This window comes from Lemur catta, chromosome 4, assembly GCF_020740605.2.
Source record: "Lemur catta isolate mLemCat1 chromosome 4, mLemCat1.pri, whole genome shotgun sequence".
Classification (NCBI taxonomy): domain Eukaryota; kingdom Metazoa; phylum Chordata; class Mammalia; order Primates; family Lemuridae; genus Lemur; species Lemur catta.
This window is the reverse complement of record NC_059131.1, coordinates 10,440,473-10,465,983: the sequence shown is the minus strand read 5'-3', so window position 1 is coordinate 10,465,983 and position 25,511 is coordinate 10,440,473. Positions and strand designations below refer to the sequence as shown.

The window sequence follows — 25,511 nt, the reverse complement described above, 5'->3', positions numbered from 1 at the left end:
CACAACTAGGAAGGTCTACCCCAAACAATGGCAAGATATATTTAATTCTATAAAACTGTATTTCAACATCTATCTTAATCTATAAATTAAGTTTCCTATGAGTATTACTATAAACTTTTTTTTCTAAAGGCTCACAGACATGGCTTAACTATCTAATGATATTTCTTCTAAAAATATCCACCTGAAAGAATTTAACTAAAATTTTCTTAAATTGAAAATTCTCCTTACAGTAGTGTGCTGACAAAGAATGTGTAATTTACCATTTGAGTGTCAAAGATAACTAAAGATACATCAGTTAGGGCAGAAATATTTTAGAATTTCTAGGATAAAAATTGTTAATAATATTAACTGGAACTGATTAAAAGTACATGCAACTCCCTTAAGTATTAAGGAAATGGAGCCAACGAAATATCAGTACCTTAAATCTTTCCAAGTTTTGCTTTCTCTCATGAGGCTTCCTGTCACCATGAAGACAAACACATGAGAACTGGTGTCCTTTTTTATCAGGTCCTAGTGAAAAGCACATTGAACATTTAACCTTGAAAAACATTACATACTATGTCAAAAAGCCAATAAAACTTAGATTACAATAGTACCACAAAGTTCTATGAAAATCTATACCCCAACTTGCCACAAACTACGGTTAACACAATTTCTGTCACAAGCAAAATGCCATTAAAATGAACTCTATGGACCAATAAAATTGATTTCCTTTCATGGACATTTTAAGTCACCCTTCCCAATCTGCACAAGGAGTGGTAACGCAGTATTTCAACTAAAGTGCCTATGCGTACACCAGGAACCCCACTATCCTATATAAAGCTAAGACTCAAAAAGTAGGCAAAAGACATCATTCTTGGAAGAATCAAAATAAGCATCATGAAGTGCATGCCCACAGGTCTGCCCTCCTCAAGGTGTTCTAAGCAACTTAGTTATCTGGTTTCTTGGCCGTAGCAGAGTAGAGGCAGGTGCAGTGGTAGCCAACTCTGAAAAGAAAATTCTTCAGATAGACACAGTAACGAAAACAGTACAGTTCTGACCAAGGTAAGGGCAAACAGCCTTCTGGAAATCAACAGAACCAGTAGGAACCACTATTAAACAGCCCCAAATAATGATGCTACTTAACTGTGCTCCACAGTAAATTGGATTCAATAAAGTATACTTGAGAACTCAAAGAAACAATATATTTTGAAAGATAGCCATTCAAAATGACTAATACAAAAATTAATTAAGGAGAGGTGAAATAACAGCTAACCAGAACTTCTATAAGCATACAACTGAGGTTTTATTACATTTTGAATTCAAGTGATTTAAGGAGGTATCATATATACATTCTTACTTTGTTGCTGAGGTATATGTGGAGGGGGGTAGGGATCCTTTAATCCCTTCTCTTAAGCTCCTGTAATCTGCTATATATTGTGTTTTGATTTTAGCAATGGATTGATAAACTTGTTTCCTAGGCAGAGGTTACCAGAATATTTAGGGAAAGAGGATAAAAGGAGTATTACAATTTAGTATTACTATTTGATTGACAGTACTCCTAACTACATAATCAACTCCTCCATTCAAAACATGGACAGGAAGAAAATATTTAGTACAAAAGTCACTATAACTAAAACAACCAAGTAAGTCTGTTTGCCAGGACTTGGGGGAAAAAACGTGTTACTACACTGTTCACTGGAATCAACGATGTAATGTCTTTATATGACCATGAGTTCAAACTTTTAAATTGTTCAAATTTTCTATATCCTTTCTGAGTTTTCCATCTCCTTGATGAACATCAATTATAAAGAGAGATGAGTTAGTCTTCCCCCACTACAATAATGGGATATTTTTGTTATCTTGTATATCTGTTGATTTTTACTTTAAAAATTTTTCCAACATTTATGTTGTCAGACATACAGAAAAACTATAAGAATTTTAATGCTGAACAGCAGTATACTCACCATCTTGATGAACCACATATCTATCCATCAACTTACTTTTATATTTTGATACATTTCAATGTAAACTGCAGACATCAGTACACAGTGTAGCATGCATATCATTAACTAGGGTTTAGTATTTCCTTGTTTTTTTTTTTTTGATGTAAAAATTGCATGTAAGAAAATGTATAAATCCTAAGTATGTATTTGCTGAGGTTTGACGAAATCCCATCAAGACACATAATATCACTATCACCCTACAAAGTACCCTCATTCCCTTTCCCAGTCTAGTATTCCACTGTGCAAGTATTTGACATTTTGTTTAGCCATTCTCCTACTGACGGACACCTAGTGTTTTCAGTTTCAGGCTATTTCATAAATAAAGTTGCCATGACCATTCTTGCACACATCTTTTTGTCAGTAAGTCTTTTCATTTGTCTTAGCAGTCAAAACGCTAGGCCAAAAGATAGCAATGTTGAACTTTATAAAAGACTAAGATCCTTTACCAAAGTGGTCATACTGTTTTATATTCTCACCAACAGTGTAAGAATACTCTAGTTGCTCCATATCCTTGTCAAAATTTGGTGCTGTATTTTTAGTTTAGCATGTACAGTAGTATCATATTGTGATTTTATTTTGCATTTCCATAACAACAAATTATGTTGAGAATTTTTTCATATTGGTTTACATATTTGATATTATAAGAAGCATAAAACCAGAATCCTTTTATTTGCATTGTGGATTAAATATGTTATTACATAGCAACCCTCTTTGTTTCTAGGAATACTTTAGTCTTAAAGTCTGTTGTATCTCTTATTAATACAGCTTATTAAGAAAGCTAGCTTTCTTTTGGTAAATATTTTTGCTGATATATACATAAATATTTTTTCATTACTTTTCCTTTCTATCATTCCATGTCCTCAGGTTTTAGGTATGTTCCTTATAATCGTCATGTAGCTAGATTTCATCCAGTCTAACAATCTATGTCTCTTAACAGAAGACTTCAGTCCACTGACAGTGTTTACTGATACATTCAGATTTTTCCACCACTGACCTTTATTCTGTAATTTCTAACTATCATTTTTCTCATTTTTTTTCTATTCCTTTCTTAGCCTTGTTTAGATTAGGGTTTTTTTCCCTCATTCCCTTGTTCCTCATTTACTGATTTAAAAGATATGCATTCTATTATTTAAGTGACTACACTTTAAAATTTAATGTTAAAGTTAATAACTTTACCCTTCTCTCAAATGATATAAAACCCTTAGAATGCTGAGATTCATGCTCACTGTAAAGAAAAGATACCTATGTGGGAAATTCTCTCAGTGCTTTTCCTAGGCCTGATCATATGGAAAAGTACTGGATAAGCACAGATACTTAGGATGTGCCATGATTGCTTTAAATTCTGTGCGTGCATTCTAAATTACATCAACACAATTAATAATCTATTAAATGAGAAAACAAACACAATTTATTTCAAGTGAGAAAAAATTACCTCCTCCTTGTTGCATAAAATATTGCTCCAAGTTATCACAGTCAATTTTGGTTCTACAGAAGATAATTGCTTGATCCATCTTGTGTTCCTTGATTGCCCGGACAGCATACTCTCCCTTCAGGATCTTAACAGCTTCAGACCACATTTCTTGAATACAACAACAAAAACCAAAAGAATCTCAATCTGACTTTGTCATGAACACATGTAATTACAGTCATAGACTTACTGCTTAATTCTCCTAAAAAATTCTACTGTAATACAAATATTATAGTTAAGGACAAGAAATAATAAGATGTGGTTATATAGTGAGTTAATTCATTTGTTTATTTGTTTCTGTTAATGTTTTTTATGCTACTTTATGGGATACACCAATACCCATGACTATGCCTCTTATGAGGGAACACACACATACAAATTAACAGAAATACGTACCCAAAACTTTGTTCTTATCTCTCATAAATAATTAATCATAGTCTGCTTTGCATTAACTTCCCTAAATGCTCAATAAATGTTTTATACAATTATTTTAACCCCTCTTAAAAACAGTTAATGTACTTTCTAAATCAATCTAAACACCAGAAAGTTCATACTTCACTCTGGAATAAAAACCTTAGTATCAAACCTACTTAATAATTTCTTAGTCACTGTCCTCCAAATCTTCTTTATGTCTCAGTGTGAAGCTGTGCTATAGCTGTTACTTCGCAACTAACTAACATAAGATGTGACCCAACATACGCCTAAGGTCTCTGTTCATCTCTAATTGTAATATAAACAAAGCAAAACTTTTATAAGGAAAATATAGGAAGTAAAAATTGGAATTTTATAAAATGCATTCTCAAACAGTATAATAGATTTTGAACTACCAGTTGGCAGTGTCTCTGCTCCCCGCCAATAATATGGATAATTGAACATGTATCTTGTTAATTTGGAGCTACATATAAAATTGAGTTCAAAGGAACTTTCTTTAATTCTACCATGGAGCAAATGTGGTCTGACCTTTGCCAATGATCTAACTGAGACATGTAAAGTCAGACATACAGCCTAGTGGGCTTACGATCTATTCTTCTAGGTTCTCTAAGCAACATCCTTGTATCATGAAGCAACATCCTTGTATCATGATGTACCTTAATATATACTCGAAAAACAAATTGTCTCAGTTCTGCATAGAAGCATCTTCATTGAGTTGGGATTTAACATTAGGCTTTTTAAAAATTGGCAAATATTTAATGGGTACAGAGTTTCAGTTTGAAAGGATGAAAAAGTTCTGGAGATGGATAGTGGTGATGATTGTACAACAATATGAGTGTACTTAATACCACTGAACTGTACACTGAAAAGCAGATAAAACAGTAAATTTTATGTTATGGTTATATGTATTTTACCACTAAAAACTATCAATAAATGACTATTTCAAGAACATTTTGGTATCTTTTGCAAAGTTGTAGCTAAAGGTATTTTTCTTTGTTCACCCAATATCCCTGATATGAAGGACCTATATGGCATTTCTTCTGGAACTCAGGGCCAATATAAAATCTGTCTCCAGAAAAATTTGCTGGTTTTCTATGATAAATGGGAATTCTATAATCCTAAACATTTGTGATTTAGATGCCAAGAGACTAACATCTAAATTCAGTGATTAATATTCCTCTAAGTTGACTGGTATCAGATTTTTCCCTATTTCTTATTATTTTTGATGCTTTTATTTTCAAATTTTATGTTATAATTTTGTAGGTCACCTCACATCCTTCACAGAATAGACAGCATAAATTCAACAAAATAAATTAATTCATTTTCAAAATCTTTCAACATACAACATAGTTAGTTCTTTTAACTTACCTGGACTGTTAGCACCAGGTCTGGTGTTATCTTTTGCATGTACATCATCAGTCTATCAAAAGTAAGGGACAAAAAAGGGATGGGGAGTAGTTAAGTAATGGTTCAGGACAGGTGTCATTTTTTTAAAGGAGAATTGTTTTTGTCTTTAGACTACTTTCAGATGTATGTCTTTACAATCTGTAGGCAAAATCATTCTTCAGTTTCAGAAAAACCCTTTATTAACTGCACATCTAAGGCAATCAATTTTAAATGTAATAAAAATGCAAATGTGGTTTTCAGAATATTGTATATTTATAATAAACATATCTTTACTATATAAAGCTAAATCTAATAACAGTGGGGAAAATGACAAGACAACCACATGAAACTGATTTTTAGGAGAACAAGGCACATCAAGAGGACACAGATGAGGGTTCCTACTAAAATGGTACAAAAAATGGAAATCATTGTATATGAAATTAGATATATATGTAATCTTATTTATAAAAAATATACCAAAGAAGCTGATCACAAAAGTAATTTTATAAAGAGAGAAAAATAAAAGCTGGAGTCCATCACTTATTCAGTGCCTTTTTAAAGGCCTCATCTTTCACAGTCAATGAAATGGACTTTTCATTGGTACAATATCTGATTGTTTTAAGCACCATTAAGCGCCCCTGTAGTTTATGAATTAATTCATTCTAGGCAAAGGTGAACATTAAAAAAGTACTTACTCTAATGTGGTTCTTTCCAAGCCTTTCCCAGAGTCTGTCAGTTTTGGGATTCACTGGGACAACAACATGGTGTACAGTATCTGGAACGGAATCTTCCCCTTTTAAATCAACCCATGTAGGAAAATGCATTATCTTCTCAGACAGTTTCTTTACATCAAAAGAATGCAAGGTGGCAGAGCAAACAATCACCTAAGAACAGAAAAACCCAAATTCAGAAATTTTTATAATATATCACACAAATACTGATGTGGGACACAAAATATGCTAACCTGGACTCTAAAGACAAGCTCAATACCAAGTTTAAGACTCTATGTAGCAACAACTAGCAGTGTGACTTGGGGCAGTCCCCTCTGAGGTTCAGTTCCCTCACTGTCACATAGAAATCATGCTGTCTCTTCCTCAAGATTTCCTATAAAAGCTAAGATGAAAAGGTTTCTGAAAATCAAAAAACATAAGTTACTATTTCTCCCCTTCTCACAAAAGCCTCTCCCTCTCAAACACTTCCTAAGAAAGAAAGGTGAAAAAAACAAAAGAGCCATATTTTAAGAAATAACTACAGGGAAGGTAACTTTTTTAATAGCTGAAGTTATTTTTCTTTCAAATAGGAAGCAGTACTAACAATCTGGAAGATAAACCCTAAATGCTCTACAGGACAAAACAACTAACAATTTTTTACTTATAGTCTTCTGTAAAACCTAAGTAATTTCCTCAAACTTCCCTTCTGTTTTATTTCTAAAAACAGTCTTTAAGACTATTATCTTTGTGTGTACTATTTAGTCTGGTAACAAAGAAAACATTTTATATAGTAGTTAACAACAAGACACTGAAACAAAAAACTTGACCCTGATCTAGTTAACAATTGTCTACAAGTATTTTAAGATGCATTAGTAATTTTATACCTGAAGTCTTTTTCCATCAGAGGTAATCTGAGGAATCTGATTGTGCATCCTATTTATAAAATCAGAATAACCTTGAGAAAGAAGACCATCCTACATGAGAAGCAAAGAAATATATAAGTTTTTAATCAGTATCGGAATCTTTTTTTCTAAATCAAACTTAAAACACTAAGGAAACTATTAATATTTCATACACATACATAACCCCATTTCTGCAAAATTGTTTTCTACTGTATAGATTATTTTCTACTGAATATTTAAATATAAGTTCTATTGGATAAAGGTAAAATTCAACTTTAAGTTCCTTGTGACTAAAATATGAAACAGTGACAATAAGCAATCCAAAACCATACTAATACTAGAGTTAACAGCTTCTAACACATCTAACGCATTAAGCATATGATTTTAACATAAAAAATAAAAATCCTCCGTGCTGGGTAACTAGATTAACTCAACTTGAAAATAATCTGGAAATATGTCTCAAGGGCCTCAAACACATTTATGTCCTTTCAGATAGCCCACATTTTGCATCTCTGACATAAGGAAATAATATGTAGTATGCAAAAAAATGTTTACACAAAGATAGCTATTTGAAGTAAAAAGTAAACCTACCTACCTATCTAGTAATAAGAGTAGTTAAGTAAACCACAAAGTATCCATATAACAGATCATTAGACAGCCTTTAAAAATTATTTACAAACAATGACAGAAAAAAAATGTTAGGTCATTAAATATAAAATGTCCAATTTCAAATCAAAAGTGTAGTTTATTATATCTCAAATAAGAAGCAGTACCATTAATCAAAGTATGTGCCTAAACTATCGACACAGTGTTGCCATCTTAACTTATTTGTAGCTTGTTGATGCCAGCAGTGAAAAAGCATGGAGAGCCAAGTGGCAATGAAATCTCAAAAGACATTTTCAACAGTTTGTTGAGAACTGAATATTTTTCCTTGCAAGAAGTGGTCCAAAGCCTGGAAGAAGTGGTAGACAGTTGGTGCAAAGTCTGGTGAATACAGTGGATAACAGAGTTTCCAAGTCTAGCTGCTGTAGTTTGAGCAGCATTATTTGTGAGACATGTGGTCAAGCATTGTCTTGCAAGAGAAGTACCCTGTCTCCTCTGCTGCTTAATCGTAAGTATCCTCATCAATTCATCCAGTTGGTTGCAGTAGACATCCGCTGTAATCAATTGACCAGGTTTCATGAAGCTATAGTGGCTAATACCAGCACTGGACCACCAGACAGACACCATTAGCTTTTTTGGATGAATATTCTGGTTTAGACTGTGTTCTGGCATTCCATTTTTACCGAACCATTATGCCAAATGCTTGTGATTGTCAAAAAGAATACATTTTTCATGATACATAACAGTACAGTATAGAAATGTTCACTTTTAAGTTGTGACAGCAAAGAAAGGCGAGCTTCAAGATGATTTCTCTTCTGATGCTCGTGTAATTCATGCAGAATCTAGCTTCTTTTACCTTTCCGATTTATTTCAAATGGTCCAATATTGCTGGAATAGTAACATTAAACCTTGCTGATTCACATGTAGGTTGAGATGGATTTGCTTCCACTATACCTTTCAGTTCATCATTATTCACCTTGGTCTCAGGTCACCCACAGGGCTCACTTTCAAGATTAAAACCACCAGAATGGAACTTCTCAAACCATGGATGGTGCATTCATTAGCTACAACCTTCCCGAACACTTTGTTGATATTTTGAGCTGTCTGCACTGCGTTGGTTCCACAACAGAACTCATATTCAAAAATAACATAAATTTTTGACTTATCCATGGTTTCGCAAAAATTGCTCTAAAATTTGAAAGATAATCACAAGCCAAAACATGTGTTTGCAAGACTAAGGATGTACTTTCACAGTACAAATAAAACAAGAAGTGTCAAAGTGAAATGTCAGAAATATCAACTATCAAACTTGGTAATTAAGGAAATCGGACATTTCATATTTAATAACCTACTACTTATATTACATTTATTAAAAATTTTCCCAGATTCCCCATAGCTTGATTTCAACTACATATAATAAAATAATATTTATGTAACATAAAGAGTTGATGAAAATATATCAAACTGCTAACAACGATTATCTCTAGGTAGTGAGACCATGCCTGAGTTGTAGTTTTTCTTCATCTTATATATTTTATCTCAAAACATAAGCAAACATTTTTAAAAAAAGCATGACTATATTTCAACATACAGCTTCATCTAGGACCAGGAATCTAACTTGAGATAAGTTCAGCTTTCCAGTTGACACCAAGTCATCCAGTCTTCCTGGAGTGCCTACAACTATATCTACCTGAAAAACAGCAAAATAAACACCTAATGAAAGAAAACTGAAGAACTATTACAATTATCTTAAAATAGCAACCAATAATTGTCTATTCATAATAAAAACATGCATACTGAAGTAGTCATAGTCAACTCTAAATTCATAAAAAAAGTTATAGATAATGCCATATATTAACTTGTATTTGGTTTGAAATTAATGTGCAGATTTTGAATTCTGACCTAAATTTATTTTGAAATCTTCAACTGTCATATATATACAGTCTAACATATAAAATTTTATTTCCCAAGTAAATATGCAAAGAATTTACTGAAATTCTGAAATTAAACCAGGACTCAAATCCCAATTCCACCATTACTCAGATGTGTGACCTTGCCTTATTTTAATCTCTTCTAGCATCAATTTTCTCACTTCTGAAGTGGGGGAATACCTTCTGCTTTTCAAGATGGTTGTGATAATTAAGAAAGGATATGTAAAGCACTTGATGCCTACTATACCAGGTGCTCAATAAATTAGGTTATAGTTAATAGTAATGCTGAACAGACTTCCAGGAAAACAATAATTATTACTATTTGTCAAGTGCTTATAATGAACAGGCACTGTGCTAAACATTTTACAAGTTTCATTTCATGTTACCACTAAGGTGAATACCATTATTATTCCTATTTCTAAATGAGGAACCTGAAGTTTAGAATACTAAAGTCACAACACTTAGGTTATACAGCTAGTAACTACCCATACTAGGATTCAAACTCAAGACTCCAAACATGAGAGAGTCTAATCCAAATGACAGCAAGTTTTATTTTTTTAATCACAAAAATTTTCAACCATACACAAAAGAGAATAATATAATGAACCTCCCTGCTAGTACAAACAATTAATAATGTTTTGCATTCTCACAGACAAATCTTGCAGTCAAGTGCAGGAGGTACAGTGATTAGGAACATGGGCTCGGGAGTAAAGCTCTTCTTACGCGGTGTAAAATCTTGGGCAAGTTACTTGTATTTAACATAAGCCCTCTTCCTAATCTGTAAAAATGGGGAAGAGTACCATGTCAGAGGGCTGCTGTGAGAACTGAATAAGAAAATATTATGCTTTTAGAACAGTGCTTAGCCCATTTCTAGAAAGCAGTCAGTAAAGGTTAGGTATCTTTGAAGTGTGTATATGAATGCATGCATGTGAGCACAAATATGGTATTATATAAAATCACGCAATAAAGTGCACAATTCAAAACTTCTACTGTCAATAGGCATGAAAAATCACAAATACTTCTATTATTTTTCACCTGTTTTCTCCATCCTAGACTAAAAACATAGCTTTTTACTAACAAGATTATCCTTAGTCCCACACTTACATTCCCACGAAAAATAACAGATATTTTTGAAGCTATTGTCTCATATGCATTGATAACTACAAGCAAGTTCAACCTCCAGAATATTGCCTGAAAATGTCAAGATAAAATCTGCTCAATGTATTAAGAACCTACCATGTGCCAACCACTATGAGAGGTGCCATACACAGCAGTAAACAAATACCATTCTGGTTCTGTGTGTAACATCTCTTTAGTATAGGATTCTGATCACCCATGTGAATTTCCTCCTTCCTCAATTTCAATAGGCAAAGTGGGCATGAAAACAAACGTGGGTTTAATTAAAAAAAAAAAAAGTCAGATTGGAAAAGCCTGACAGAAATATTTTTATGATGTGTATAAAACAGCACTAACTACTTCATCAGGCCTTAACTGTACATGTTGTATCATATGGCAACTTTAAAAGATTAGAAACCAAAATAGTTCTGTTCTCCCACTCCAAAGCTGACTCACTCCAGCATAAGAAACAATATGGGGCTAAGGCAGAACCAGAGCAAGGTAGAAGATGACAGAAGCAGAAAATGTAAGATGAAAAGAAGAGCAGAAAGAGAACATATTAGGTCCCCTAAAAAGTAGAATAGAATTGAATTTTGCCAGGAATGCTATGGAATAACACTACTTTTGCCATTAGCTTCAGTTAGTACCAAATTTTAAGACATGACTGATGAAAGCAGATCTAATTCCCTAAAAGCTCTGTACCTGGAAAACATGAGTTGAAAAACTTACTATCTTATGGGAAAAATGGGTTTGGGTTTAAAGGACCAAGACTGGCAATAAACCTATTAAATCTAACAAACACTAAAATAAAATATAACACATTAAATGTCTCGGGCCATTTTCTTCTGCTGTAACAGAATACCACAGACTGGGGGTAATTTATAAAGAAAAGAAATTTATCTCTCATAGTTCTGGAGGTTTGGGAAGTCCCACAGCATGGGGCCCCAATCTGACAAGGAGCATCCCTGGCAGAAGGGCAAAAGTGAGTACAAGAGACAGAGAGCAAAAGAGGGCAGAACTCTCATGATAACAAACACACTCCTGCAATAACGGCATTAACCCATTCATGAGGGCACAGCGCTCATGATCTAATCACCTCTTAAAGGCCCTCACCTCCCAATATCACTACATTGGCAATTAAATTTCAACATGAGTTTTGGTGGGGACATTCAAACCATAGCACTAAATAAAAATGTATCAAAACAATATTACTCAGAATAGTATTAACAAGTACAGTAATATGACTCCTTGCTTTTAATATGTCATACCAGGTCAAATTTCAAGTTCATTTAGCATAAAATCTAGTTTGACAAAAGCACTAATGGAATTGGAAGGAGGACATATTAATAATTGCTTGCCTTAACTCAGTTTCAGGTGGTTTATATTAAATGATTAAATATTTAAGAAAGAAAATAAAAAATTTTCAATGAGAAAGTTATTTCATATACATAAAATACTTTTTGAAGTCCTACCTTCACAGAGTTGATAAACACAGTTAAGAATTTCCTAAACTTCTTCCCCAATAATGGGGATCACACACTGTCAGCTTTGTCCTTCATAACAGCAGGCCTCAACACAGTCTCTAAGACTTCCCCTTTCACATATCTGAACTTATCTTTTATCATTATTCACCCTTCCCAAGGCTCACTGCAAAAACTTCTATCCTTCTCTGAAATCTATTTTACCACCATTTTTAATCTTAACTTGAGTTTCTCCTTAAAATTCATGGATGCTAGAATTTTGCAAGAGGGGTTTGGATATTTCTAGGTTTAAAAGGCACATTTGCAAGATACCTTTTAACAAATACACTATTTTGACTTTGTATTAATTTCAGCCTCATTTGATTTTTCTTGAAACAAAACAGATACATATTGCCAAAACGATAGCCCATAATACTAAAAACACAGTGACAAAAGAAAAAATAGATAAATTGGACTTTATCAAAATTAAGAACTTTGAAGGATACTACCAAGATAGTAAAAAGAAAATTCACTGAATGGGAGAAAATATGTGCAAATCATGTATCTAATATATACTTTTTAAAAATTAAAAGTACTATTTACCCCATTTTCCAAAACAGAGAGCTGATCCCGTGCTGCAACACCTCCAATTATCAGAAGCTCCCTAAAATAAATATCAGAATGATAGTTAACGCAGAAAAAAAGATGAAAGTCTGCTTTACATTGTTTCATCTGTACCCATTCCTTTTAGGTAGAAATTAACACATTGACACACTAGAAAAAAAAATTTTTTCCTTGGGGCCATGGTGATTTATTACTGAAATAGAATAAAAATTTTGAAAATAAAACGATTCTAATTTAACAAAAAATTTGTTATTTTTTATTGTTTTCTGTGTTGGAGTTATATGCAACTTGAAAACCCGTTCTAGTGGCTCCCAAAATGAAGAGATGTGTGAGTTACACATGCTTCACAAAGCCCTGGGCTCACAACTAGTGTGAGTTAAATACAACTCGCATGGCAATAAATGTTATAGTTGAATATAATTTAGAAAAAATCCACAATAAATTAAGTCTGGAGAAGGTTGAAAACAAAGCATTTCAATCCCAGTAGCCATATCCAATGCTAAGTGTGGTAAAGTAATCAAAGAGAATGTGAACGCTTGTAAAATAAAATCTTTTAAATCTTCATCCATATACCCTTGGTAAATTAGGATAACTCAAGGTCCTCTAAAACCTAATTTCCTCCTTAGACACCTCCTTAGACATACATATTTGTATGTGTATAAAATATCTCTGAAAGAATATATAAAAATCAGTTTAAAAAGTTGCTTCTAGGATGGATAATTAGAAACTGGGGGATGGACTCAAAGACTTACTACTTTTCACAGAATGCCCTTTTGTGCTGTTTGAATTTTTCTCATTTCAACAAAGGGAACTGGGACAAATCAATATGCACATGCAAAAAGTTAAAGTTAAACCCCTTCCTCACACCATATGAAAAAGTAAATCAAAATGGATCATTAACATAAATGTAGAACATAAAACTATAAAACTCTCAGAAGACAGCACAGGAATAAATTTTCATGACCTTGGGTTAGACAAAGCCTGCCTTAGCTACAATACCAAAAACACAGTGACAAAAGAAGAAAATAGATAAATTGGACTTTATCAAAATTAATAACTTTGAAGGAAACTACCAAGACAGTAAAAAGAAAATTCACTGAATGGGAGAAAATATGTGCAAATCATGTATCTAATATATAGAATAATATATATATTGGCACATATAAAGAACACTTACAACTCAACAATAAAAAGACAACCCAATTAAAAAATGGACAAAAGATCTAAACAGACATTTCTCCAAAGAAAATATACAAATGGCCAACAAGCACATGAAAAGATGTTCAACATTATTAACCATTAAGGAAATGCAAATCAAAACCAAAATAAGATAGTACTTCACAACCACTAGTATGGCTATACTCAAAAAGACAAATAACAAGTGTGGTGAGGATGTGAGGAAATCAGAACTCTCATACACTGCTACCAGGAATGCAAAATGGCACAGTCACTTTGGAAATCACTTTGGAACAGTTTGGTGGTTCCTGAAAATGTTAAACATGAAGGTACCATATGATGCAACAATTCTAAGTATACATCCAGGAGAAATGAAAATATATGTCCACAAACAAACTTGTACACAAATGGTCACAGCATAGCAGCCAAAAACCCAATAGTGATGAACAACTCAAATGCCCATCAACTGATGGAATGGATAAACCAAAATGTCCATATAACAGAATACTTTTTGGCAATAATGAATGAAGTACTGATATACACTGCAACATGGATGAACCCGGAAAACATGCTAAGTGAAAGAAGCCAGTCACAAAAGACCATTTATTTACAATTCCATTTATATGAAATGTCTAGAATAGGGAAACCTGCAGGGACAGAAAATTAGTGGTTGCCTAGGAATGAGAAGGTTAGGGGGAAAGAGGCCTGTTTATTGGTACAGTGTTTCTTTTGGAGGTGATGAAAATGTTCTGAAATTGGTTTGGTGATGGATTTGGGAAACATAATGGCTCTAGGGTGGTAGGTGATTAGGGAATGTGCCAAGACAATGGAAATTCACAGACTGGGAAGCTTTTTGCTGTTTATTTAGTTTTACTATCTAAATTAATTTAAGATGAAGGTAGGCAGACCATCAAGCCGATTTGTAATGAATCACAGAATTATAAAACTCAGTGTTAACAAGTCATCTACTTTCTTAATGTTTTCCAATATTTTTTAAGTGACTAATCAAATAAAATAAGAATACAATTAATAAAGGAAGGCTCTTGGTAGACACTTCTGATTGAAAGTTATCTGGCTGCCTCAGGAAGTAATTTTGTCTGTTTATTAAAAGAAGATAATCTGGTTGTAAACAGCTTTATTGAGATATAATTTACGTATCATACAATTCACCCTTTAAAATGTACAAGTTGTTTTTAGTTTTGATTATAGTCCCAGAGTTGAATATAATTACCACAGCGGTGGCTTTCTTCCACTTGGTGAGTTTTATGGGGTGTGAATTATGTTTCAATAAAAAAAGTAATTAAAAGCAAAATTAACAAAAACCAAGTGGCAAATCAACTAACAGTAGCTTACTTATATGGTATAGCTTTCTTCAAATGAAAAGGGATTGCTACTGAGCAAGAAGCTCCATAAGATCACTTAACTTATGGTCTCCCTCCAACGGCAGACAATTAGATAGTGACCAGTCTGAATGCCCAAATGGAAGAAAGCCACCACTGTGGGACAGCCTAGAATCAACCTGGCAAAGCTTACCAACATGCTAAAAATAGAGTGGAACATTTTCTATGCAAATGAGGTGATGAAATGAATCTATCATCAAATGAAATGCTCCCTTTGAAAAATTAACTTTTACTCCAATACTGTTTGACTAACCATGATTCTTTACGTAAGAAACACAGGAAAAATTTCAATTTGCTTAAAAAAACAAAACAAAACAAAACTTACCACTTACCAAATAAACAGGAGTTTTATATAGAAATTGTTACTATATCAAAGTTAAGTATATTTACACACTCTTACATGTGTATTATGTATGCACACTGAATTTCTACCTCTTTTTTTATACCTTACTCGTCTTCCAAAACACTTTAAACCTAAAGACAACAGGCATTTGAGCACAGAAGGAAGATTTACCTTAATTTAGGATTATCAATATATTTCTTAAACTGCTTGATGTTATTCAAAGTTTGTTCAGCTAACTCCCGGGAAGGTTCAACGATGAGAGCTTTTGGAGCATTGGGGAGAAACTTTGTTTGTGTCACCTGTGCATTACCTTAGGGGAATAAAACAGATTAGAACACATGCAAATCACACCTCAAAATACCATTATTTGTAAAACATGAAGGCAAATATTCTAATATCAAAATTTTAAACAACTGCTATAAAGTATAGGAGACAAACAAAATAAAATAAAGCTGAGATTTCTAAAGTGAACTAAGGCTTCTTTAAACTAAATCTACTTGGAGTAATTGTAAATTGATTGATATGTTCATAAAAATGACCCATTTGTTTTGTGATAAAGTGAACAAGCTATGAAGTGGCTTGTACTTTAAATAACTGAAATCTACTAGGCAGTACAATGGATAAGCATATAGGCTTTGGAGTCAGACTGCTTGGATTTGAATTCTGTTCTACCACTTACCTGCACTGTCACCTTGGGCAAGTTACTTTAAGGCCCTATTCTTCAGGTTCTTTGTAAAATAAGAAAAGCACCACCTTATAGGGTTGTTGTGAAGCTCACATAATTCATATAAAGCACTTAACATGGTGCCTTGGCATTTAATAAGCACACATTCAATAAATGTTAGATAATAATCACCATCATGATTGGGATCCCAAATGCATAAACTGAAACCAAATACTTAAAGCGTTATGAATTAGGTTTTGAAACTGAATTTTACTAATATGTTAAATAAAGATGTATGAATAAAGCAGCAAGGGAAGTCTATGTAACTCACTATGAGAAGTCCTACTTACTGGAGTTTTCACCCATTTTTTTTTTCACTATTCTAGAAATCCTTACCCTCTCAGGTACAATACCTGTGTGCTGCGATTTGGCAGTATAACTATCAGGTGCCTTGGAAAGAGCAACAAAACCATCTTTTGGTGGAAACTTAAATTCTTCTTCACCGAAGTTAAATTTTAGTTCAGCATTCTAGCATTGAATAAAGGAGAAAATTAAAATTCTTACCCTAACAGAAAACTGTCCAATACAAAATATTGAGAATCAAGCAGCTTATAATCATAGCAAAATTTTTCTAACTAGATTCTTAATTACCTTCAAAACACAAGCAGGAAAGAGAGCTTGGTTTTTCACATGTGGCGGTACTTCAAATGCCAGACCAAGGTCTTTCCCTTAAAAAAACACCAACAAAAGAAAGAAAGAAAGAAATTTAAACAATCAGAAAAGAACTTCTACATGCTCACACTGTCAAGCTTACCAACCTACCTATATTCATGCTTCCCTCCTGTCACTATGGATAAACTGTGCTGCCTAAGCCCAGCCTCTTCGTGTTCTTCCTTTATTCCTGAAACGGTCCCCCTTTCCTTCTATATTTTTCATTATTCGCTGTCTACAAGATCACTTCCATTAGACTCCATAGCATACAAGCATACTCCCACATTAAAACACAGGCAAATCTCTTGAACTCATCTCTCCATTTACCTTATTTTTCTTCTCCCTTTTCTTTCTCCCTGATTTCCATTTTCTCTGTGTCCACTTCCCTTTCATCTCATTCTCTAATGAACTGGCTCCCAATCAGGTGCCCCTCACCCACCTCCTTGCTCCACCAAAACAGCTCTCTGTCCAGCTCATTAATGCTTTCTACTTGCCAAAGCCAGCAGTCAATCTCACTCTTCATCTTCAGCACTGGACACAATGACCGCTCCTGCTCCTTGAAATACTTTGTTTACCTGGACTACAGGACGCCATGCTATCTTGGTTCTCTTCCTCCTGGCCTTCCTCCTCATTCTCCTCTGCTAGATTCTATCCATTTGCTGACCCCTAATCACAAAACTCGGGCCTCAGATCTGTTCTATTCTTTATCTATCCTTGTTTTTAGGCAATCTCACGCCTCTCCCCCCAGTTTGTTTCCAGCACATCAGCCAGAACGATACTATTAAACTAAAGAGAAAGGATTCCACTCCTCTGCTCAAAACCCTAATGGCTTCTCATCCACTCAAAAATAAAAACCAAAGTTTCTATCACAGCCCACATGGCTCTACATGGCCTGGCCTCACCACCTCACTGATCTAACATTCCAACCCCTTCCTCCACATTCAGTGCACTCCAGACCCAGTGGTCTCCTCACTGTTACTCAGATACCTCAAGCATATTTTCATCTCGGGGCCTCCACATTTACTGTTCCCTGTGCCTAAAATGTTCCTTGAAGATTATCTGCACAGGCCACCACCCAACTCATTCAGATTTCTACTTATATGTCATCTAATCATCAGAGTCTTCTCTGATGATCCTACAGAAGAGCACCTCCCCCCCAGACTGCTATGACTCTTCACTCTCTTTCCATGCTCTAGACTCTCCTTTATGGCACTTATTACCACCTAACATGATAGCATATGCCTGTCTCTCTCTACTGGTATGTAAGCCCCACAGAAGTAAACATTTGTCCATTCCATTTTCTACTATGCCTCCAGTACTTATCAGGGTATCTTGCACAAAGAAAAGGCTCAATAAATATTTGTTTAAATGAAGTCAGGGAAGGACAGACAGAGGATTAAAGAAGAGTTCAGTAAAGGAACAACAACAAAAAAAGAAATCACAATTACTGACTATCATGTATCTTTTCACTAATAAGATCCATGTAAATCTTACCATTTTTGGAGAACTTGACATGCCCTTTATCTATATCTAGGTAACATCCAATGGTATCGTGCATAGTGAATTCCTAGAAAACCAAAAAGTAAAGAGCTGTTAATAGAAAGCAAAATCTTTAACTAAGTTAAAAGTTCAAATATAGGCCAGGCGTGGTGGCTCACGCCTGTAATCCTAGCACTCTGGGAGGCCAAGGCGGGTGGATCGCTCGAGGTCAGGAGTTCGAGACCAGCCTGAGCAAGAGCGAGACCCCGTCTCTACTAAAAAAATAGAAAGAAATTATCTGGCCAACTAAAAATACATATAGAAAAAATTAGCTGGGCATGGTAGCGCATGCCTGTAGTCCCAGCTACTCGGGAGGCTGAGGCAGTAGGATCGCTTAAGCCCAGGAGTCTGAAGTTGCTGTGAGCTAGGCTGATGCCACAGCACTCACTCTAGCTGGGCAACAAAGCGAGACTCTGTCTCAAAAAAAAAAAAAAAAAAAAAAAAGTTCAAATATAGCTGCATCAAAAGTATGTGTTAGCATTTCAAAATAATTCCTTGAAGCACTAATGTAGGTGTTAAAAATACCTATTACAGCATATGTAACAGTAGAAGAATCTGACAGACTTTTCAGAATCAACATGATATTTAGGATCATCCACATTACTATGGATTTAGGTTCACCAGAACAACCATATTTAGACTCACCATGATCAAAAATAAGAAATGAGATTACATATGAATCAAAGCCAAAATCAAAATGGGATAAAAAGAGAAGACAATGTAATATATTTTTGAGGGGCTAATAAATGGCATAAAAGGAAAATTCTATTACATATTTATCTAGTTTTGTAATATTCCTTCACTGAAGTACAAATCCAAACTTTGTGTGAATATACAAAAAATCCACTTGACCTTGAGCATCATTTCTATACCCTCATATGTCATGAGCGATCAAGTATACAAGAAAACTTACTAATGCTGTTTCAGTCAGTAACATAATAGCTTACCTCTCCATAATTATCAAACTGTTTATTATGAGATTTCTTTCCTGTTCCACCAAAGCCAAATCCAAACTTATCAGTACCTAGATTTAAGATTTTAAAAGCATTTTATTTATGTAGTAAGAGAAAATATAAAGCCCTAGTAAAAGAAATAATTTTATTCATACCATATTATAGTATTTTCATTTGACTCCATTCATATTATTAACCTTATTCCCCCCTAATTTCATACTGTTTGTTATATATACTTTTTGCAATTACTTCAAATCTTTTTTTGAACAATGTAGGATACAGATAAATATTATTTAAAAGTTTATTATTTTGCTTCCCAAAATAATAAAGTGTTAACACACAAATATAAATCAATCAATTCAGTTATTTTAGAAATATTTACCTAGGTCCAAGGAGGCCTGCATAGTAGACCACCCGACTCTGCACAATCCTTGGTCATGACAGGATACTTCGTAGTAGTATTTCCCTATAAGGGCAAAATACTTTGATATTTATATAAATCACAGACATATGATTCATTTACCATGCAAGCTGCTTTCCTATTGTTTCTAAATTATAATTGGTAGGTACCAAATGAAGAATTATAGGTCTTTTGGTACCATTAAAAATCTTTCCAGATCCTTGATTTAAAGCTATTTAAGAAAGCTCATGTATTGATACCTTGTCTCAAAAGTTTATACAAGTGCAAATGCTGTTCAAATACCTTTCATTAATCCTTTAGTAGCTCTACATCCATGCCATTCCTTTACCTCTCTGCTTTGACAACAAAGACCATCTGATCCAATTGCTGGATTTGAGAAAAAAAAAACAGAAAAACATGTCAGTACAGGTTTTATAAGTCATGCATCCGGAAAAAAAAAAATCATTCAGTTTCACTAGTAAGATAATTCCTTGACTTGTCGCAATGTTCCAGAGACTAAGACTTGCTGATTCCTGGGTGATTGGCAGTATTTTCCCCAAGAGTAACTGCCTTATTCATCCCCTGGATGTGTTTAGCTATGTTGAAGGCTAGTTGCTATAGTGTCATCTGTTAACTAGGACAAGATTTTACAGGAACAAGTCTAGAATGGAATCAACACAGCCCCTGATCTGACTTGCACTAATGATGGCTGCATCAACAACACAAATGTGTTTGGGCAACTATTCTCTGGAGTCCTTTAAAGAAACTGGTACTCAAGGGTAACACAGCAACCACTTATCAATATTTGTTACCCTCATTTTATACTTAAATTAGAGCTTGAGTGACTACTACTCTAAAGTAAAAAAAAAAAAAAAAAAGTCTCTGGCTGGTTCCCCAGCCAATGGAAGAATCCATAAAGGGAAAATAGGAAAAAGCATGAATAAATAAACTTGTACTTGTTATCTGCTAATATTAGGACTCTAAAAGATGTGGTTCTGTATTATCCATCATGGTCAGTCACAGTGATGTCCACATAGTAGGTGCTTATTGTATTTAAGATTCAGCTTTTGTTTATACTGGAAGAAACTGTAACTTCTATCCTGGTTCATGTTTGCAACTCATATTCAGCACTTGAATATAGAACAAACTTTTAAAAAAGCAATCTCACACATCTTACTTCACTTTTCAGAAATTAAATTACTCAAAGTATAAATTCTTACTCATATGGGTACTGAATTATATAAAACTGAACTTTTAGGCCGGGCGCGGTGGCTCACGCCTGTAATCCTAGCACTCTGGGAGGCTGAGGCGGGTGGATTGCTCGAGGTCAGGAGTTCGAGACCAGCCTGAGCAAGAGCGAGACCCCGTCTCTACTAAAAATAGAAAGAAATGACCTGGCTAACTAAAATATATATATAGAAAAAATTAGCTGGGCATGGTGGCGCATGCCCGTAGTCCTAGCTACTCGGGAGGCTGAGGCAGTAGGATTGCTTGAGCCCAAGAGTTTGAGGTTGCTGTGAGCTAGGCTGATGCCATGGCACTCACTCTAGCCCTGGCAATAGAGTGAGACTGTCTCAAAAAAAAAAAAAACCCGAACTTTAAAAAAAATTCTCTAGGATCTTCCAAATAGCTGAACACATGGAAATTCCTAGGGGGTGGCATGCCCAGGGAGGGCATGGAAGCTTTCTGCCCCCTTCCCACACCTAGAACTATGCATCTCTTCTAGTAAATGTAACTTAAGTGTTTCCCTGAATTCTGTGAGCCCCTCTAGTAAACTAATTGAACCCGAGGAAAACCTAGGGTGGCCACGTGGTCACCCATGGTATCAAGCCACAGCTGTGCTGTGCTCACTTAATAAAGGTAAAAGTAACCGATGGAATTTAGAGATGGATCCAACTCCTGGGGAGCTGGTTCACTGGATGTGTAAGAAAACACAAACTAATAAGAAAAAAGCAAAATATACAATCCCTCAGTTATTGCTATCTGTAATAGCTGAAATGAAAGTAAAGGAGAATTCTGGGTCAGACCTTGATGCTAGCTAGACCAAGCTCATATTTCAGTCAGTCTGAGCTTTTGCCACCAGCTTCAAAGCTGATTCCCAAGGAAAAATTACTGAGGGACAACAGAAAGTACCTCAAGACCTCCGGTTACCAAGAACAGAGTCAATGTGGGGGAAAGGCAAAAGCAGGAAACTACTGAAACTTGAGGGTACAGTGTGAAGGAATTGTATTTACCCCAGTTTGGAAAAATTTTGAAAGCTATAAGAAACAGATCATAATGAGATAGCTGACCAAAAATTGTGTGGGACAATGTTGACAAAGGTTAATCAAGATAAAAACTGACAAGTCGGCAGGGTCCCTTGGCTTGACCCCTTGCTGGGGACCCAAAGCCTTACATACACAAGTGGGTAAAATGGTCAGAGGGTGGCGAAGAAACTTTTCTGCTATGATTCCGAAACCTGTTGATAAAATCCTGATGAAGGCTACAGTAAAGAAAGTAGGGGTTGATTAAGATAAAAATTTATAGGATAGCTGGTATATTTGAACACGCTTTCTGTAAAGTGGTTTTACCTGACTCTATCACGGAGATGGACACTGTATCAGACTGTGGAATGTTTCCCCTACCTAATATGGCAAGATGGAAGCCATATAAATCTACCCTCCAGGTAATATTAATAGGGCATGATAAATGAAAATCAGTAATGAAGCTTCCATTAAAAACCCAGGGACTGGGTTTGGAGCCTCCAGACAACTGAACACATGTGATATACCCAGACAGGACATGGAAGTTATGTGCACCCTTCCCCATATCTTGCCCTATGCAACTCTTCATCTGTATCCTTTGTAAAATCCTTTATAAGTTGATAAATGTAAATAAATACATACATACATAAAAAAGTTCTCTAGCAATGGTAAATCTTCAAAATTTTTATATTAAAATTCTGTATGCATATATGCAGACATAAATTTTTATATAAATTAGATATCATATGATAAAGAAGAGTCGTTTTTGGTTGTTTTTGGGGGGAGTTTTTGGGATGATTCCTCATGCCCACCCTGTATTTCTCTACATTCTGCTTTTCTCACTTATCAACACCAGATAAAAATTCCTCCTAGTTGACTTTACAGTTCTGACTCATTCTTTGTAATGGCTACACAACAGTCCTTGGTTAATCATTCTCCTAGCAATAGCATTTACTTTGCTGACAGTTTTTTTCATTACAAATAGTGATGCAACAAACAGCTTTGTACATACACCTTTGCATACTGGTGCTTTTATTCAAATGAGCTAGACTCTCTAGGAATGTATATTTGTAATAGGTAAGGCCAAACTGCTTTCCAGAAAGATAATAATTCAAAAGTTAGTAATCATTCTTTTGAATTCTTGCCAATCAGGTATATAAAGTGACTTCTCGCTATAACTTGAATTTCCATTTCTCTACTACCTGTGAGTATGATCTTTGCATGTTTATTGGCCATCTGGCTTTATTCTTCTTTGAACTGCTTATTAATATCCTTTGCTTATTTTCCTTATTATCTTTCTTATCAAAACAGATAACACTTTATCTGCTATCTTCATAAAGAACTACCAATTTAAAATGATTCTTTATCTTTTATCAACATTGCATTGACTTTTGTATATATTATCTATTGACTTTTGTAAATATTTTTCTATTTTTTTATTTTAAAATACATATATACTTTTCTTTTAAAATTTCTGAGTTTTCTATTTGGGCTGGAAAGTTCCTTCACTGCAAATTATACACACAATTTTCTATACTTAAATTTATATATGTGTCTTAAAAACAAATGAAATTTGTTTCTAATTATATTATGAGATAGAAGTCAATTTTGTATTGCTCCAGATGGATCATCAATTGTGTCAGCACACTTTGCTGAAAGAAATCATCCTTTTTTCCACCCACTGAAATGAAATACTACGTTTTCCTGCATATTAACTTCTCATATATACTGGATTTTATTTCTACTATGTTCCACTGCCTATTCCATACTGTTTAATTATAGTGACTGTATTCTAACATCTGGTAAATGAAATCTTCATTAACTATAGTTTTTAATAATTTTTTTGTATTATCATGTATTATAAAAAATGTTTCTGAATTACAAATGAGTTAGTAAAACCTATCCACTCACCAAAAGCAGATCCTCTATCATATGGGTTCATCTGCCATTTGTTGAGTACTAAACAAATTAAATAAGAGAAGTTACTCACAAACATACGAAATTAAAAATGCTCAATGACAGCAAAGCAAATATTTTATATACCTTAATTCCTCTAGATTCAATATAGTTTTCTACACATTGTTTAGAATACATAACATTTGCTGTTTTTATTAAAAATGAAATGAAACTGAAAATCAAAACACATCAAATAATCACTGGTCTGAGACTAAAACCTTATCTCCTCCCTTGCTTTAGTGCATTTTGTATTAGATTACACTGATCTTTGTCCTAACTCCTAGGTCACTGATAAAATGAAGTTTAAGTAATTAAACAGGTTGACTTCTATCACAATGGAAATAACTGATCAACACTTTAGGGTCTAATTAATTATTTTATTATTATTTTTAAAAAAGCAAGTCTTTTATCTTAATTCAATATCATATTCAAAAAGCACACTTTTTTTCCTCCTCTCTTTTATGGGATTAGCACTTTACTTTTCTGACACATGTTAATATTGTCTATGCATAATTAAAGAATCGTAACAGCTAAAGAGAATCCTACATGTTTTCTAGCCCAAGTTCATGCCCAAAGTAGAAATCCTTTCTAGATTATTTCTGGTTCAAGACATCCATCATCAGATTAAACACTGAGCAATGGAAAAATAACTTTCTTGAGGTTTTCCCTTCCATTGTTGGCTCAATCTAGCTATTAAGAAGGACTTTAAATTAAACACAAATCTTCATCTAGATTATTTCTAATTGGTCCTGGTCCTACTTTCTAGAACAATTGTTTTCTCTCCAGATCTCTTCAATGATTTAACAGTTATCCTATCTCCATTTTTACATCTTCTCCATGTTTAAAAATCTAATTTCTTTATTTCTCATAAGACATGATTTTTAGAACCATTACCATTCTGATTATCCTCCTTTAGAAGCATTCTCTTTTACTACCATTTCTCATACATGATGGCACAGTTGCTACAAATTCTGAAACTATTTTAGAATAGGCAAATAGCCTAAATAGTTACATTGCTTTTAGAAAACACAATCTATTTATACGAGTTCATTCTATGAATTATGTAACATCATTACTTTTAAATAACTGAAAAGAAAATGGTGATAAGCCAAGTTTACTCTACTTAAGCTTGCTATTTTGTCACAATCCTGTTTTGTATAATGAAACAAAAGTGACTTAGAATATGGAATAAATTTTCTTAAAATATAAAACTGTAGCTTAAGATAGAATGGAACTTAGAAACCATTTAATAGAAGCAACATAATTTAAAGAAGAGAAAACTGAGGTAAGATTGTTCATGGTAGAGACAGAATCAGAAACCTAATAAAAGGACCAATCTCCATGTAGATAGGACTGAAAATAAGAAACTTGACTTTAAAATTTATACTTTACATTTTAACTTCCTGGGCTCCTTGTTTCTTAGGGGAAAAAACATGCCTCTTTTCCTTGTGCAAGGCAATACTTCCTACCATCGTGGGTTTTTACTCCATAAATTATTTGTAAAATCCT

General features: G+C 34.0%; 1 protein-coding gene across 1 annotated transcript in view; it reads right to left on the bottom strand.

Moving 5' to 3' along the window:
- The window catches only part of DDX1 (DEAD-box helicase 1), a 34,207-nt gene that overhangs the window by 3,540 nt on the left and 5,156 nt on the right, over positions 1–25,511 (bottom strand). Inside the window, exons 6-20 of the mRNA XM_045549062.1 lie at positions 23,958–24,005; positions 20,107–20,190; positions 19,786–19,869; positions 19,398–19,474; positions 18,406–18,478; positions 16,852–16,928; positions 16,614–16,728; positions 15,708–15,846; positions 12,597–12,657; positions 9,078–9,176; positions 6,866–6,955; positions 5,967–6,155; positions 5,254–5,305; positions 3,418–3,564; positions 419–510 (exon numbers count right to left, since the gene is read on the bottom strand). Of these exons, the coding sequence (XP_045405018.1) occupies positions 419–510; positions 3,418–3,564; positions 5,254–5,305; positions 5,967–6,155; positions 6,866–6,955; positions 9,078–9,176; positions 12,597–12,657; positions 15,708–15,846; positions 16,614–16,728; positions 16,852–16,928; positions 18,406–18,478; positions 19,398–19,474; positions 19,786–19,869; positions 20,107–20,190; positions 23,958–24,005 (1,427 nt within the window). The remainder of the gene's footprint in view (positions 1–418; positions 511–3,417; positions 3,565–5,253; positions 5,306–5,966; positions 6,156–6,865; positions 6,956–9,077; positions 9,177–12,596; positions 12,658–15,707; positions 15,847–16,613; positions 16,729–16,851; positions 16,929–18,405; positions 18,479–19,397; positions 19,475–19,785; positions 19,870–20,106; positions 20,191–23,957; positions 24,006–25,511) is intronic.